The following is a 16033-nucleotide window of genomic DNA, read 5'->3' on the forward strand; positions in this document are numbered from 1 at the left end:
GATCTCCTGGATGACAGTGTCACTTCTGGATTTTGGTATGTTTGGTATGCCAGAAGATACTATTTTGGGACATCTTTGTACCTTTACCGAAGAAGCTTTCTGCAAGGAATACTGGCATGAGATGAACTAATCAGTTAGTGAGGACTGGGTCCTGTGCTCTGCCCCTTCCCTTGGTCTAGTGAGTGTGAAAAGCAGCACATACATCTGGAAGTAACTCAACCGTCAGTTTTACTTTACAGTTTGTAAAAAAAAAAAAAAAAAAAAAAAAAAAATGTGGCTCACTGGCCAAACAGTTTTTGTTTGTCAAGTAGTCTTCACCTTCTAAGCAATCTTTACAACAGAATAATTGAATAATTCCACTTCTTAACCTCACTGGTATTAATGTTTTGAGTGACTACACAAATTCCATTTTTTCCTGTCTTGGAACCATGTGAGCTGGGCCAGGGAAGTCAAGATCTTTAATCATCAGGAGCAGGAAAAGCTGCACATAGCTGAAGGCTCCTGCGGCAAGAGCTGGACCCTTTCCCTGTGAGGACAGGAACCCGCTCGCTCCTGAGAAGGGCCCAGGGACCATACTCAGGCTGGCTGCCTTGCCACGTGCATCCCAAACTCCCAGGTTGTGCCTCATCTCAGAGGTGCCATCCAAAGCCAGTCAGCTGTCCATGTAGGAATTGACATTAGGGCAAGATTAATGACATCTGATAACCTGGGCAAAATCGATACACGATGCAGTAACCTGTAACTCAAAAGTGGAGCACAGTGGGGAGCCTCATAAATGCAGCAATAGCCATCCAAGGTGAATGCTCTTCTTTAAACAAAGAAACATGCTTCAGAGCAAAGGCATTTAAAGAAAAAAAAACCTGCTTGCTATCGCTCTGCAATATCCTTTCTCCCCCAGCAGGCATGAGCCAGCCAGCCTCTCTCAGAGAGTAACACCACCAGGTTTACGACAGCTGCTCTGTTTTGCTTTAGCCAAATGCCAGTCCCCATCACATTCATTTTATCCTGGCTCCTCAAGAGCATTTAATGCTCTGAAAAAGCAGTAGGTCCATAAAATGGATATTAATAGAGCACTTAGCGCATACGTGTTTGTGATTAGCAGCTTAAAGGTTAAGAACCCGAGTAAAACAAAACCTGGAGTAATTCCAGACTTGACTAAGGAAGTATTTTAACACTGAAGCCATGTCATGCACCAAGGGTGCTTTTCTATAATTTGCACCAAGAAACCAGGGTTGGAAATGAACATTAGTTAAACAAAAAAGAAGTCAGGCATCATGATATTAATGAATAATTCAATCCCCACAAGTTCAGAAGGCATAATGCTGAAGTTGCTGTATCATCTCTTCTGAGATCCCTGTAGCCCTCTTACAGGGCAATGCATCAAGCACTGAGAAGATTTAATCTCTGCTCTTGTTCAATTCAGATAATGTTATAATTTCTTTATTTTGAAAAACATAATAATCTGATGCAGTAGGCTTAGTTTATTGTCATGATCATACCAAAAATGCAATTTTCCCTTTAAGAATACTTACACTGGAGAGGAAGATCCAGGAATCCTACAGATTTTAACCTTACTTACAGTAAGCAATGCTCCTGAATCAGCTGTCAATACAGTTGTCAAGTGACACGAGATAACTGTTTTTACAAGGCCATCTTGCTGGCTTCATAGGAAAAATGACCTCCCACTGGTCTCAGCTGGGTACCAGGGTTGGGGGAAGGATGAGTGGGACATTAACTCCTTCCCCAGCAGTGATGTGGCCACGATAACATACCTATGCAGCTCCTCTTCCCTGTCTTTTGCTCTTCATCTCAGAGCTGCAAGCAACCCTCTTAAGCAAGATCTGGTCTTCTTCCAGTTGGAAAGTGTTTTTATTTTTGTGTTCCTTCACGCGAAAAAAATAGTTCTCACAACAGACAAGTCTTTTTAGTTTAAAGATTTATGACAACGTGAAAAGTATTTTGTTTCTTCTCTTTTAATTTGCCTTGGTGCTAAAATGTTATTTTCCTCATTAAAAACTATGACATTTGGAAAAAAGTATATGCAGGAATAAACAGCATGTGGGATGTCAGCCTTGGATTTCACTGATAAAGAACTACTGGGATGAGGGAGCGCAATGCTGAGTCCTGTCCTGCAAAGAAACGAGCTGAGAGCAACGGGCAGTGAAGCACTCGCCTGCCACTCAGCCCCTCTGCATCACCACCCCGGGCTGGGGACGCCTGTTTATTTCCCATGCTAGCAGAAGAGATCAAGGCACTTCATCTCCTAAAGACTGCTTAGGGAAGAAAGGAAATGTCACTTAATAACCATAGTTACGAAGAAAGGAGAGAAAACCCTGGGCTGGTAGAAACCCCATGGATTAAGGATTGGGAAGGGACGTGCCGATTCCAGCAGGTGAAGAAGGAGGGAGAAGGTGGTTGGGCTCTGGCAGGCATATGCTGAGCTAAAAACCACGCCACGCTGTGCACCAGCAGTATTGCTGTATCACCTCTCAGTCTTCTCTTTGTCTCTCACTAGATTTTGACAGGGCTCCTCAGCTTTGCAGATATTTCCATTTACAGCCTATCAATAAATAATCTCTATACATATTATTTGTTTCTCTAATTATTCCCTAGTACTTAACACACACATACACCCCTCCATCCAGTTAGGTCTTTTCTCTAATTAGTAATGGGTTTTCCTAATTTTATTTCTCAGTGATGCAATAATAGTATTACATTTTCTGAAAATTCAGGATGTTTTCTGAATTTGGGTGTCATAATAGTTAGTTTGAGAGGTGCTCTGAGGATTTAAAAATGGGAAGAAAATAGTAAGTAATGTGTCTAAGGGAAAGGCATAACAGTAGCCATGATCTGGAGGTGATGGCAGCTTGAACACTGATTAGGAACAAGACCTGTTTTTATGAGTGCGATCACTGGAATGCAATGAGGGAAACAGCCAAACCTCTGTGCTTTGATGTCTCCAGAGCAAGAACGTGCACCTTCTTAGGTGACTTAGGTTAGTCAAAGACAATTCTCTGGCTTCATTGGAAGGACAATCTGGTAATGGGTCCTTGAAGCAGTACTATATCGCACCGTGATCCTCTCTGGCCTTGGATTTCACACCTTTTCTAATTTAATGGGAAACAGTGGAAGTATTCTTCATCGCACATGAACAGCTGCATGTTTAGTGAGGATTTAGTGTGATGTTTCCCTGAGCCTGGTGGGGAGAATTTTCTGATTATCAAACTGTGAACTGTCAGTGGCATAATTTTGCTAAGCACTCAGAGAGTACTATTTACACGCCTGGAGATGCAGAGAGCACTGCCAATGCCTACCAGTGCCAAAAGTGGTTAGAAAACAAATGACTGATTTCCAGAACTGGATAATTTGGAAATACTGTAATGTGCCTTTCTGCATCTTTAAGCTTATCTTTTAAAGCCTGATGCCAAGTGACTCCTTCAGCACCTAATCCTGCTGTCAAAAGCACTTCAGTCAGCTAGGAACTGACTGCAGGGACAACGAAAATGGGACTATGAGGCAAAGTCTTCAAGCCAGCTGACTGCCCAGGACTACGCACTTCAGCTTGCTGTAACTCACTGGGCTGCCAGCAGGTGCCTCTGTGCAGGGAGGGACAAAGAGAGACAGTGTCCTAGGCCATCAGGCACCCAGGTGGCAAGTTGCCCTTGCTCTTGAGCCCCAGCCGGCTCCCACTGGGGCTCTTCTAAAAGACTTGGGTGCTCCTCAACAATAAAGTTCAATCCTTAATGCATTTAGTTGCCTTTCCTTCTCTATTTTTCCTTTAACTCATCTTCTATGAAAATGTCAGTGACAGCTACTGCTAGTTTTTCTTGCACGAGATTTGGCTTAAAGTTAGGCATATGCTCTCTTTATGTTTTATATGAGTAGAGCAAATAGCAAGCTCAGCCAGGGAAAGGACCCAGAGTTGTTACCTGACAGCATACAGCACAGTTGATATATTTATCAATGAATCATTCAATCAGCTAATAACAGCAGGTAAGAGAAAGCCAGAAAGACCCATTCACTCTGCATGTTCTGCAAAATTAAAAGATAATTCATAAGAACTCATCTATGGAATTGTGCCCTGTGTTTTTGAAATCTCTATAAGCTGTAAATATCATGCATAATGAAATGACTCATCTTTTAAAGGCAAATGTTCAATTTAAATCAAAGAACTCTTGGCTTTTTTTTTTTTTTTCGTAAAGATAAGCAATAATTTATTTCTCTTTCATCTTCACAATTATCACATACTGCCCAGCTACATGACCAATGCCACTACATAACACAGGAGAATTGCCCACCTACACTTTACTTGGACAAATACAATTGCAATTTACAGATTAAATGTACTGTACAATGTGTAGCTGGAAAATGTCGTTCTTCTCTATACGATGGGATGTGGCATATGATTTATAAACAGATGCAATCTAAGATGTAAAACTTTAAAACTTGTTAAGCCAAGGATACAGTATAAAGCATTTTGTTTTGGTATTGTATTGTTATTAAAGTAGAAAAAAGAAAACTAGAGAAATAAATCCAGATCTTAACTTGCAGGATATGTATTAGATTAAGAAATTAATTGGCTTCTCCACTTTTTTTTGGTTTGCTTTTCTTTTTCTTTTTTTTTTTCTACAAATGAATAATATGAATATATTGCAGGATAAAGAAAGACTGCCAGATAAAGAAGGTACCATTATATGAAAAACAAATGAAAAATCACCAGGTAATTTTGCTTACAAAAAAGGTCAAACTATAAACAGTCACAAAATATATAAAAATGCCACATTGAACGAGGCAATCGTACTCTACCTAAACTGGTAGTATACTCTCTGAAAGAAGTTGCGTTCATACAGTAGTAACTGATAAAAAGGCATTGTGCACTCTTGTGCCATCTGGAGATTTAGCACCGTGTGTCATCAGTTCTTGGATTGTCATCCAGTTGTCCAAGATTTTCTTGTTCCTCTTTTTCATCATCTTTTTGTGACTCAGTTCAATAATGTTAATCTCCTTTTTGCCCTCGCTGCCACTCTGCGGACTTTCCTTAAGACACTCCAGCCTGCTCCTCATCATGAACTCCCGCCGCCGCCTCTGCTCCTTAGCTCGCACCAAATGCTGCTTCCGCTCTTCTTTGCTCCAGTAGCGACCCATCTTCATCTCACTCATCGTATCATCATCTGTCGTCATCCCACTGCGTTCCTCTTTAATTTTTAAGGCACGTTCCTTCAGGATTCTGTCTCGAACCGGTCTCTTTGTGATGTACCTCGTCCCATCACTCCTTATTTTCACTTTCCATTCCATCTTGGGCTCCGCACACTTCTGCGAGTCTTTGCACATGCTCACCAGGCTGAGCTGGCTTTGGGCGTACTCCACAGCGGACTTCTGCTGGATCAGTTGCATGTAGCTTTGATAATGCTTTGCATGAGCAGGTATATTCCCATACCTGTAAGAAGAGCTGTGATATGGAGACAGGTAGGGAATGTGCTCGCTGCTCTGCTTTTCCTGGTCTGTGAATTTGCCGCTTTCTGATGCCAGCACCGCGTCCTCAGCAGCGCTGTTTTGCTCAGTGGGTTTGGTTTTGGCTGAGGTTGTCTCCCTGTTGCTTTGCCCTGAGGATGACTGATTAGCCACGATTGTGCTCCTCAGGTTTTTCCTGTTGGTTATGCTGATCATCCTCTGGAGAGAGTTATCGGGGGACCGCTCCACGGTCAGTGGAGTGCTCCTGCAACTTTCAGCCGTGTTGTAGGCACTGGAGCTGTCCTTGTCGGACTTCTCAGGGTGCTCCATGATGTCGTCCAGTTTGCCTCTTTGTACATCTATGCTGGTGTTATAATTCCTGAACCCTTCGTCATGTAAAGCCCAAATGTCTCCGTACTGATCCCTCACCTTTTGGAGCCGGTGCGCTTGCATAATATTCTGGCATTCGAGTTCAATGTTCCTCAGTTCCTCATTGAGTAGCTGCAGCTCATGCTCCACTCCATCTTGCTCTCTTCTGTTGCACTCTATTGTGCTGCTCGAGTAATATAGGTCATACTCCCCGTGGTTTTGAATCTTGCACTTCAGTTCCAACAGCTGCCGAAACCTTTCACATTCCTCCTCTGGGTTTCCTATGAAATCAGACTCAATGTATTCCCCAGACACAAAGCTTTCATTGCACTGGAGCTCAACACTTCCTAACGTATCTTGGCTGTGGCCCAGCTCCCGTTTGCTCTGCAGGGTAGCGCTGTTCTGCTCCTCAGGTGCATTTTCTTGCTCCGAGCTCTCATCATTACGCAGACTTTCATCGGTAGGTCCCACCCCACTGTCCTTCTCATGATTGTTGGATGATGAGGTTGCAGTGTCTGTAGTGCCATCCTCCTCTTCGTGTTTCTTTGGCTAAAAGAATGAGCAAACCAAAATGATTATCAAGTGCAGACCATAGTATACGAGAATATTTTCCAGCTCTGTTTTGCTTAAACAGCTGGGATCTGATTTAAGCCAAATTAAAACAGAACACTAAACAGCAGTCCTACTGCTCATAGCTTTTAAACATTTCTGAGAGTCATGCTGTGGTGGCCATACCGAGTGAAGCAGATGAACTACAGCACTAGTGACATATCTTCTAAAGTCCGGAAAGAAGTATTTCCCTCTTTAGCTAAGCCATCTCTTTGCAGTGCTTAAAGATAATGATCACCAGATGGTGCACTGTTTTTGATTCTGGACTATGGCCAGAGACTGGTGGAGCTGAAATCTTCTCAAACTTGGGAAAAAGCTTCAGTACTGCTATCACTTCAAAAAAACAGAGCGAGCAGCCCATCAAACAATGACTAGTACAATCTAAGAGGGTGCAAAAAGACTACTTTCATCACTGGGGCTTTTGGGGTTTGGGTTTTTTTTTTTAACCAGTGAACTCCTTGTTTGGTCCGTGGAGACAGGCAGGGCTGAAGCCTGCAGAGGGCTAGCCTGTTCCACCACACCCTCCACGGCCCTCTGTCACACTTCTTGTTTTCAGTAGTCTTTTTCCGAAAGACTGTTCATTTTGAATTCTAGGATTTTGCTCAAGTAGACCTCTTTCTGTTGCATCCCTGGAGACCATTTTTGTTCCCTAGTTAGAGTTTATGATCCTTAGAAATAAAAACAGCCTTTTACCATTAAGCGTAGAACAAGACTGAGTGCTTGCCATGGGCATAATGTCAAGCTTTCAGGCTGTTGTTTTTTAATTCACACTCCACTCATTGCACCTAACCTATTTATATTCTCAACCTATTTATATTTGCAAAGAATGTGAGATAATACTTCTCTGAAGAGACAGACGCTTTTTATTTTTTAAACTGGATAAGCAAAGAATTCCTCCCTATTCCCCTCACAGAGCAATCATGCAGAGTGCAATTTATATGGCCTGTTCACCAAATATCTAAGTGTACATAGTACCAACCAAATGCCATTTCTCTTTTAGGAGCTATAATTGTGTAATTATGTATAATGGCAGTAATAATCAAGGGAGAAAAAAGGCGCAGTGCACCCAGTGAAAAGAAACAAACTCAGAAAGGCCACTGTCATAATTCCCTTTTTCTCTACTTTGACAGACAGTAAAACAGGACGAAAATGTGTCTCCTATCTCATTCTTTCTCCTCTCTTCATGCGCATCTCACGATCACACCCCCTTCAACTGGTTTCCTTTCTTCAATTGTTAGGAAAAAACAATGGCCTAATCTCAGAAAACCAAAAATAACCTCCACCCCCCAAATACAACATAATAGTGGAATAAAAATAAATCCTGGAAGAAACACAACACCAGTGTCTGTGACAGACCAGTTAAAGATTTCTGAAAAGGTATTTTAGCAATTTGTTGTCAGACAAGACTTGCAAAATGGTAGCATACCTTTCACGCTCATCCTTTTGCACATACAAGGTGCAGCTGGTAACAAAATGCACAATAAATGTATAAGGCTCATATAGCTCTGGCAGCCACAGCGGCAATGTGCCAGTTACTATGGCTCACTCTCCCCAGATTGGGAGAAACTCCCCCCTTGAATTTAAACATCATGGGACAGAATGTACTCAGTGTTATTCAAGGCATCATGCAAAGGTTCAATGTTCCTTGATGTTGCAGCATCAGAATTTTCTAGAAACTAGATTTTGAAACTGCAAGGATCAAAGGCTGACTTTCACGAAAATGCTGTGAGTTTTAAAAATTCAGTGGTATGTATTTTCCCGGTCTGAGATCTCTCAGATTTTTCCACTTATCTGCTTAAAAAGTAAGGATATCTTGTTGTCGTTGTCACAGGAAGAAGCAATATGAAGAGTAGTACCGATAACACTCTAAATAACTAACTATTGTAGAATTGTTCTATAATTATCATTTATCTATTCTTTCTTTCCTCAGCTTATGCACTGCTCTGGTGTATAAAGTATATCAGAAGATTTTTTATTAAGGCTCTCGTTATATTTTCCCAAAGTGGCTGCAACACTTCAGTTGCATTTTCAGGAGTAGCTGGAGAAGTGGTGGGAATGCAATGTCTTCCCACATCACCTGGCTTTTAAGAGTTCCAAATCATCATATTTTACACAGAGAAAAACCCCAATGTCTAGAAAATTCTTCATGAAAACCAAGAGTAACTGGAAAGAAGAGCACCCCAACCAGCCAGGTGGTCAGGGCATTCACTGGGAATGCTGGAGATTTAGGTTTAATTTCATATTTTCTTCTAGTTTACCTCCTCCAGGTGTGTGCCACTACAGAAGCTATTCTGGTCCCTTCTCTCACCTGCTTTGGAGCTGCTCCAGCCTCTGGTGACCTCCTCTGCCCCCAGACCTTTCAGCAGAGAAATGACTCTGCCCTGGGCCACCCACACTGCCCTCTGGCCACTGCACATGCTTCTCACTGCTCTGGGAAACAGTTAATTACTGACAGGAGGGAGAGGAGCTCTCCCAGGCACTGGGAGAGCTGTGTGGCAGAACAGCCAGCAATTTGGCTGCCTGCCCCAAATGCAGGCCTCCGTCCACGCTAGCAAACAAGGAAGGCCAGGGTCTGCTCGCTGACCCTGAGGGTGAGTGATGTAGCACAACTTGCTAAACTCATCCTACCCCCTAAAGAGGACTTATCCATACTGTGTTAGTACACCTTACAGGAGCTGAGCTCCATGATGGTTCCTCTGATGTCTCCAGCATGGTGCCACACCACCAAAGCACGTATTTGAGCACTTCTGAAAAATCCCTTAATGTATCTATTCGTATAGGTGTTGAAACAGACTTTACAGTTCAGGCCCACGCAATCAACACTTTCAGAATTAGTGAGTCTTGTTTTCCACACCATTTTTATCAACAATTTAAACTTCGCTCCTTCAACTTCCACTTGATTGAGACAGAGTAAATATAACACACTGCCATCTACTCAAGTTACGCTATCCATAATTAACACACACAAAAGGATGTAAACAAAGCAAACCCCATCTTTCCAGTCTAACAGAAATCAGACGGGTGGGACGGATTTTGCCAAATGTAAGTGTCTATAGACCAGGCACCCGAATGCCAGGCAGTCGCTTGGGGTTGCCCTCCCTGCCAGGAAGAAACAAGTGCCTGTACAATCAGATTCTTCTCCACCTAAAGCAGACATCCATATCGCGTTAAATCTTTTCCCAGTATGTGGATACTTGCAGCTAGTCCAATTAAGAACAAGGAAAGTAATACAGATATATATTGTACTGCATGTTTTTGAGATTTATTTTTTAAAAAATCCACTGTGACTCAAGTAAGGCAGCCCCAGCATTTCTGTCCTGGACTTGTCATGCTTGCCAGAGCTCCTAAACCTGTGTAGACTGAGCAGTCTTTTACAATATGAGATTACTTTAATTTTATTTTGAAAGGTAGCAGGCCTAATTCCACGTTTAAGTCCCTTCTGAAAAACAAGAGATAGTCTCCAATTGTCAGTGCGTTGCTTTTGACAGTGTTATCCATTATCTATTCCAAACAAAGTGTTTGTTTTCAAACATAAGTTGTCAATCTCTTTTACAATTACTTCTGTTTGAAATACCAAAGGGCTCCTTAGGCCTCATCTTTGCAGTGAGAACTCAGATAATGAGAAGGCAAACCTGGCAGTGCGTACAATCAAGCAATAAATGAACCTCAAAAGATTCCGCATTTCAGCTCCAGCAAGCATCCATGCCTATAAAATGGCTAATCTTGCAGGAATTCAGGCACTGTTCTATTCTCATTTTACAACTTATGATGTATATTGGGACTCAAAACCCAGGCTGCTACTAAAGTTTGAAGACATGAGATTCAGTCAAAGGTTTTAATAACCGTAGCTGCTGGGCTCTCCAGTCACTCTCTGACCACTGAGACTGACCACAGTAGAGAGGGATCTCCAGTGGCAGGCCAACCACGAGGTACTCCAGCCATGACGGGAGACTGAGATTGATTTCAGTGGTACACTAAAAGGGAAAATGCTTTTCTGCAAGCAATGCTGTTCTTTTAAAACAGGCCTCTCCCAAAAAAAGAATTCCCCAGATATTTTCACTGCATTTCAGCTTTGAATGAACTCCAATGATTTTTTTTTATCCAATTCTTTCTCTCCTTAATAGGTTTTGATATATTCCATGATACCGATAAGAATTTCTGCACGGCAAATGTATGGTATTCTTCTAAAAGTTATCTCTGCTGCACAATGAACTGCGATGTTGTAAAGGGGAAACGAATACAATGAGTTATAAAAAATGGAGAATTACATCTTTCCTCGAGGTTTATTGGACTATCCTATACAGAGAAGATACAATTCTTGATTAAATTCTATAGAGTGTCTCAAAAACATACAGAAAAGACACGACTATCTACTTAATTCTTCTATTACAAACTGTACCAGATTTTTCTGTGACAGCTTATACTCAATGTTAAAATGGCATTCTGTAAAACAGGCTCATATTTGGAAGGATATTCTGCTCTAGCATGTATTTGTTCCTGCAGCTCGCAAGATTCATGACGGCAGATGACAATGAAGCCAGAGGACTCTGTTTTGGTTCACAAAAATCAAGGCTGGAATTAAAGCAAAATCTCCATGAGCAACTGGGGAGGTTGAAGATCCTCAGCTTGGCCACTGGCAGCTGCAGCCAGAGTGGTTCCATTGCTCCAATGGATTATGTGATTCACCTCAGGAAACTGTTAGGTTTCCCAGCCTAACAAGGAGTAAAGAACCAGTTTTCTGACTTGCCGAATCACTATGTAGAGTCTAGAGAGACAGCAGCTGTCACAAATTACTGATGCCCCATTACACACCAAGCTAACCACGAGGTACTCCAGCCATGACGGGAGACTGAGATTGATTTCAGTGGTACACTAAAAGGGAAAATGCTTTTCTGCAAGCAATGCTGTTCTTTTAAAACAGGCCTCTCCCAAAAAAAGAATTCCCCAGATATTTTCACTGCATTTCAGCTTTGAATGAACTCCAATGATTTTTTTTTATCCAATTCTTTCTCTCCTTAATAGGTTTTGATATATTCCATGATACCGATAAGAATTTCTGCACGGCAAATGTATGGTATTCTTCTAAAAGTTATCTCTGCTGCACAATGAACTGCGATGTTGTAAAGGGGAAACGAATACAATGAGTTATAAAAAATGGAGAATTACATCTTTCCTCGAGGTTTATTGGACTATCCTATACAGAGAAGATACAATTCTTGATTAAATTCTATAGAGTGTCTCAAAAACATACAGAAAAGACACGACTATCTACTTAATTCTTCTATTACAAACTGTACCAGATTTTTCTGTGACAGCTTATACTCAATGTTAAAATGGCATTCTGTAAAACAGGCTCATATTTGGAAGGATATTCTGCTCTAGCATGTATTTGTTCCTGCAGCTCGCAAGATTCATGACGGCAGATGACAATGAAGCCAGAGGACTCTGTTTTGGTTCACAAAAATCAAGGCTGGAATTAAAGCAAAATCTCCATGAGCAACTGGGGAGGTTGAAGATCCTCAGCTTGGCCACTGGCAGCTGCAGCCAGAGTGGTTCCATTGCTCCAATGGATTATGTGATTCACCTCAGGAAACTGTTAGGTTTCCCAGCCTAACAAGGAGTAAAGAACCAGTTTTCTGACTTGCCGAATCACTATGTAGAGTCTAGAGAGACAGCAGCTGTCACAAATTACTGATGCCCCATTACACACCAAGCTGCATTTGGTTGATTCAATTACTCATCAGAAGGGCAAAGAAATGTCTGGCTGTCCTAGAATTACTTCAAGCAACCCAATGTCAGACACTGAGAGAGCGTAAGTGCCCATAACTTTTTCAAGTGTAGCTCTCTCCTACAGTACTATAAAATCTCAATAGGGGAAAACCCCTGTATCCTTAGTATAAGATCCCAATGGGGAATAAGCAATCTCAATGGCTCCTGTGAAACCACTTCAGAGAACACTGCTGTTCAAAAATTAACACTATCCGCAACCCAAATCCGGTGAAAAAGCCAAAACTTGACAAGAACTTGGGCGCGGAAGGTCACAATGGTGAAGTGATGTCAGAGGCCCCAACACATCGCGCGAGGGGCTAGTAGGGGTTTGTAGAGGGACCTGCTCAAGAATTTCTTCCAGAAGTGGGGGTTTGTGTGAAAATGTCACTGTGCAAAGGAAATTGCTTTGTGAAGAACAAGTGTTATTCCTGACAGGAAATCTTTTGCTATCCGAGATAAAATCTGTGGTTCAGAAAATAAACAAGATGCCAAATACTAGTTCAAAGTAGCTAGCAGTGCTGTAGTTAGCACACTTAACCTGGGAAACTGAGGCTTGGATCACTGGAAAAGAGGATCATAACTAAAAGGCCACTATAAATCCTGTTGCAAGGCTCCCTTCACCTCTGACCCTGGAGTTATTCCACTTTGTGTAAATAATTAAATGCTTGTAAGACCAAGGATTTGTAATCAGATCTATCATATTGCAGATAATTGACTTAATTATTCTGTCAGTGTCTCTGTCCCAATGAATATTTAATTTATGTCCAGTGAGTAGCTTTAATAGGAGCTATCACTGCATCAACAGCCCAGCATCAAGGCTGTAGGGGAGGGGAGGAGGACACAGGCTAAATGCCCCTGGTGTGGACCAGGCAGTGAGGTATCTGAAGTCAGGTCTCCTGTTAGCCAAAGAAGCTCCTTGGTTTCCAGAAGAAGGAAGGCTCTCATAGTCTTTCTCCCTCTCTTCACCTCAAAGACAAATGCCTTAGGCTCTGCTTTCAAGAAATTCAGAATGGGGAAAAAATTCTAAGTCAGTCACAAATTTATGTGGGTGGAAAAACAGTTTCTCCCCAGCTGCCCACGCACAGAAGCCAGGAGATGAAGTTGGATCTCATTTCCTTGGCTCCACATAGGTATGCATGCTGACAGACCATCAGGTGTGGGTAAGGTCACTTATGCCCTCCATGATAAAGTACAACCCAGAAGACCCATCCCTGGATGAAACTGTATGGCTGGGGGTGCACATGCGTCTTTGCCATAGTCACACCGCTTACAGCACATATGGGCAGGTAAAAGTCAGGATAGCAGCAAGCTGAGACTATGCTAACAGTCTGCTTATTTGTCTCAATTAACAAAACAAATGCTGAGCTGTGCGCTGTCGGTATAAGAAAAATACACTTGTATTACCAAAACACCTGTTGTTTATTTTAAACACCTCTTCCGTCTTGTTTTGCAAGCTCTCTGGTGCAAGGGCTGGCTCATACCTCACATGCACACAACAAGAGGGACGTCAATCTCAACTTGGAGCTCTAGGTGCCAGACTGATACAATTCATTAAAAAAATGTGACATAAAATACAACAACATCAACCCCGAACACTTCAGAATGAAAGAAGGAAAGCAGTATTATTCTGAGAGGTCAGACAAAATGAGAAATCTGCACTTATCACAGCCTTTTAAATTGTTTGCTAACTTGTGATACTGGGCCTAAGCATCTATTGTTCTCCTTTTCCTCATGTACAGCATGCTGGAGTTCACAGCATTTTAGAGACAGAATTCTATCAAAGCCTTTGACTCAATTTTACAGCATACCATTTCATTCCCTATTAATAAAAAAGTATACCCAGCAAAATTTCAAATGATACGTTTAGTAGCAGTCCTACCTGCTCCACCTCGTTGGCTGTGTACTGCATCGCTTCATTATGCTGCTCTTCCAACATTTCCAAGTTTAACTCCTCTAAGAATTCATTCCTTTCATCATCCAGCCACCCTTCTTCCAGCTGCAAAGAATACATTAGTACATTATATTATGTTAGCAAGGACACATGCTAAAACAGGGTAAACCCAAATGGCAATGCTTGACTAGTTCTTTTTATCCTAATGATTCTCTTCAGAAAGCCAGGCGTCTCAGAAAGAGAAGAAGAAGGAGGATAAAAAAAAAAAATGGGACTCCTGTGCCTTTTATCCTTTCTTGAAACAGTGTGACTGATTTTCTCTCATAATGAAGGAGACTGCACAGCACAGACATTATTTCCTTTCAAAAGGTATGAAAGGCGCAGCGCATAATCCTGAAGCTGTCATGTTCATTACTGCCGAGAGCCCCCGTGCTGGAAGAGTGGCAATGTTACTAATAGGGCCAGGAGGCAACCGGGCTCTTTCCTCTAACAACCTCCGTCCCCGCGCTGTGCCCTGCTGCTGCCACCTCAATAGGAACCTTATGTTGCCTTTCTGTCACCGTTTTCCCATTGATCTTCTAGGTAAACAAACAAACAGAAGAAGGTGACAGAAAGATATGGTGATTTGAAGGGAGGTTATTTTTGTTCTCGCGGTGTGCCTGGAAGCAAGGCTTATCTGTCGGTTTGCTTCTTTCCCCAAGTGTAAAATAATACTTTGACATTTGGTGAAGACGGTGTTGCAAAAGGACAGGAGGGGATGCTATGTTTTCTGTCAAGTGAGTATATCCTCTCTCCACACCCACTTTGCACCCTTCACATCTTTCTGAACTTATAAACCAGGCATCCCTAGCCGAAAATGCTATTCTTCCCATGTTGCTCATTGTGCACGTGGCGCACGTCCATTTGCGTTTGTAATCCCTTGGCAGATGGTGTACTGCGTTGAAAAGGAAAATACTGGTCAGTGACACTCCTGGCTATGAGGATGGGACCACAGCAGAAGGAAACACTTACTGTTTTGTCATTGGTGAAGGAACCAGAAGAAAAAGGTGACCAAAAGATGCTAAACGTCTTGGCATTAGACAACCACAAGAGTACCAACTATTCATGTCCTGAAACAGCAAGAGCGGTGTAACACGGGCCAACACCTACAGCAGAAGTACCATGGCATCAAAGCCAGGAGAGCTCTGGCTGCAGATGCCGGTCAGAAAAGTTACACCAAACCAGCAAGGGGTAGTTAAAGCTACACAAGGAGTGACTGATGCTGTATGGTACTTCTAGCTGAATACTGGCAGGAAACCACTGTTTCCTTCACAAACTCTGATGTGGTTTTGCTCACGCCAATGAACTCTTTCCTCTTATAATAAAAGAACATAAACCTTTTACCATTTTCCTTGGCAAACCCAGCCTCTGAATGAATTTGGATTAGAATGAGGCTTTTTTTACCTTAGGACATGTAATTTTTATGTTTGTCCTTAATGGGACTTTCAAACCATTCTCTGAAACATCTGGTACTGGCCACTAGTTTTGTTTACTTGTCTTGTTTACTTTCTTTTCTAGAAAAGCATGAGCACAGCTTTCCTCTACCACCAAGGATGCAGTTAAATTTCCCTTATTTGAGGAAATTGCAGAGACTAACAAATCTGGAGGATCAAAGACGAATCTCACTTGGGCAAATCTGCTGCTTTGGTTGTGGCAGACCCAGTACGTAACTAATGGGGATGCTTACGTTATGTTACAGCTTTTAGAATAAAAATAATGTATGGTTTAGTATACATGTGCACTACATACACTGTGTGCACATACTCACATGCGAATGCACATGCCTGTGCCATTTGTTTATATATTAAACAGGCTGTGCACTCCTCTGGTGCTGTTTCAAAACTTAATTATTCATTGGTATTCACAGCACAAATAAATGGTCAGGGAAGGTTTTCTTCCCTGTTA

The 16033-nt window shown here is 42.0% G+C and overlaps 1 protein-coding gene across 1 annotated transcript in view; it reads right to left on the reverse strand.

The window, feature by feature from the left end:
- Window positions 1-4842: 4842 nt before the first annotated feature.
- Window positions 4843-16033, reverse strand: part of PDZRN4 (PDZ domain containing ring finger 4) — a 109250-nt gene continuing 98059 nt past the window's right edge. Inside the window, exons 7-8 of the mRNA XM_009640271.2 lie at window positions 14078-14194; window positions 4843-6369 (exon numbers count right to left, since the gene is read on the reverse strand). Coding sequence (XP_009638566.1) covers window positions 4843-6369; window positions 14078-14194 — 1644 coding nt within the window. The remainder of the gene's footprint in view (window positions 6370-14077; window positions 14195-16033) is intronic.

Source organism: Egretta garzetta, unplaced genomic scaffold, assembly GCF_000687185.1.
Source record: "Egretta garzetta isolate BGI_Z169 unplaced genomic scaffold, ASM68718v1 scaffold656, whole genome shotgun sequence".
NCBI classification, from domain to species: Eukaryota; Metazoa; Chordata; class Aves; order Pelecaniformes; family Ardeidae; genus Egretta; species Egretta garzetta.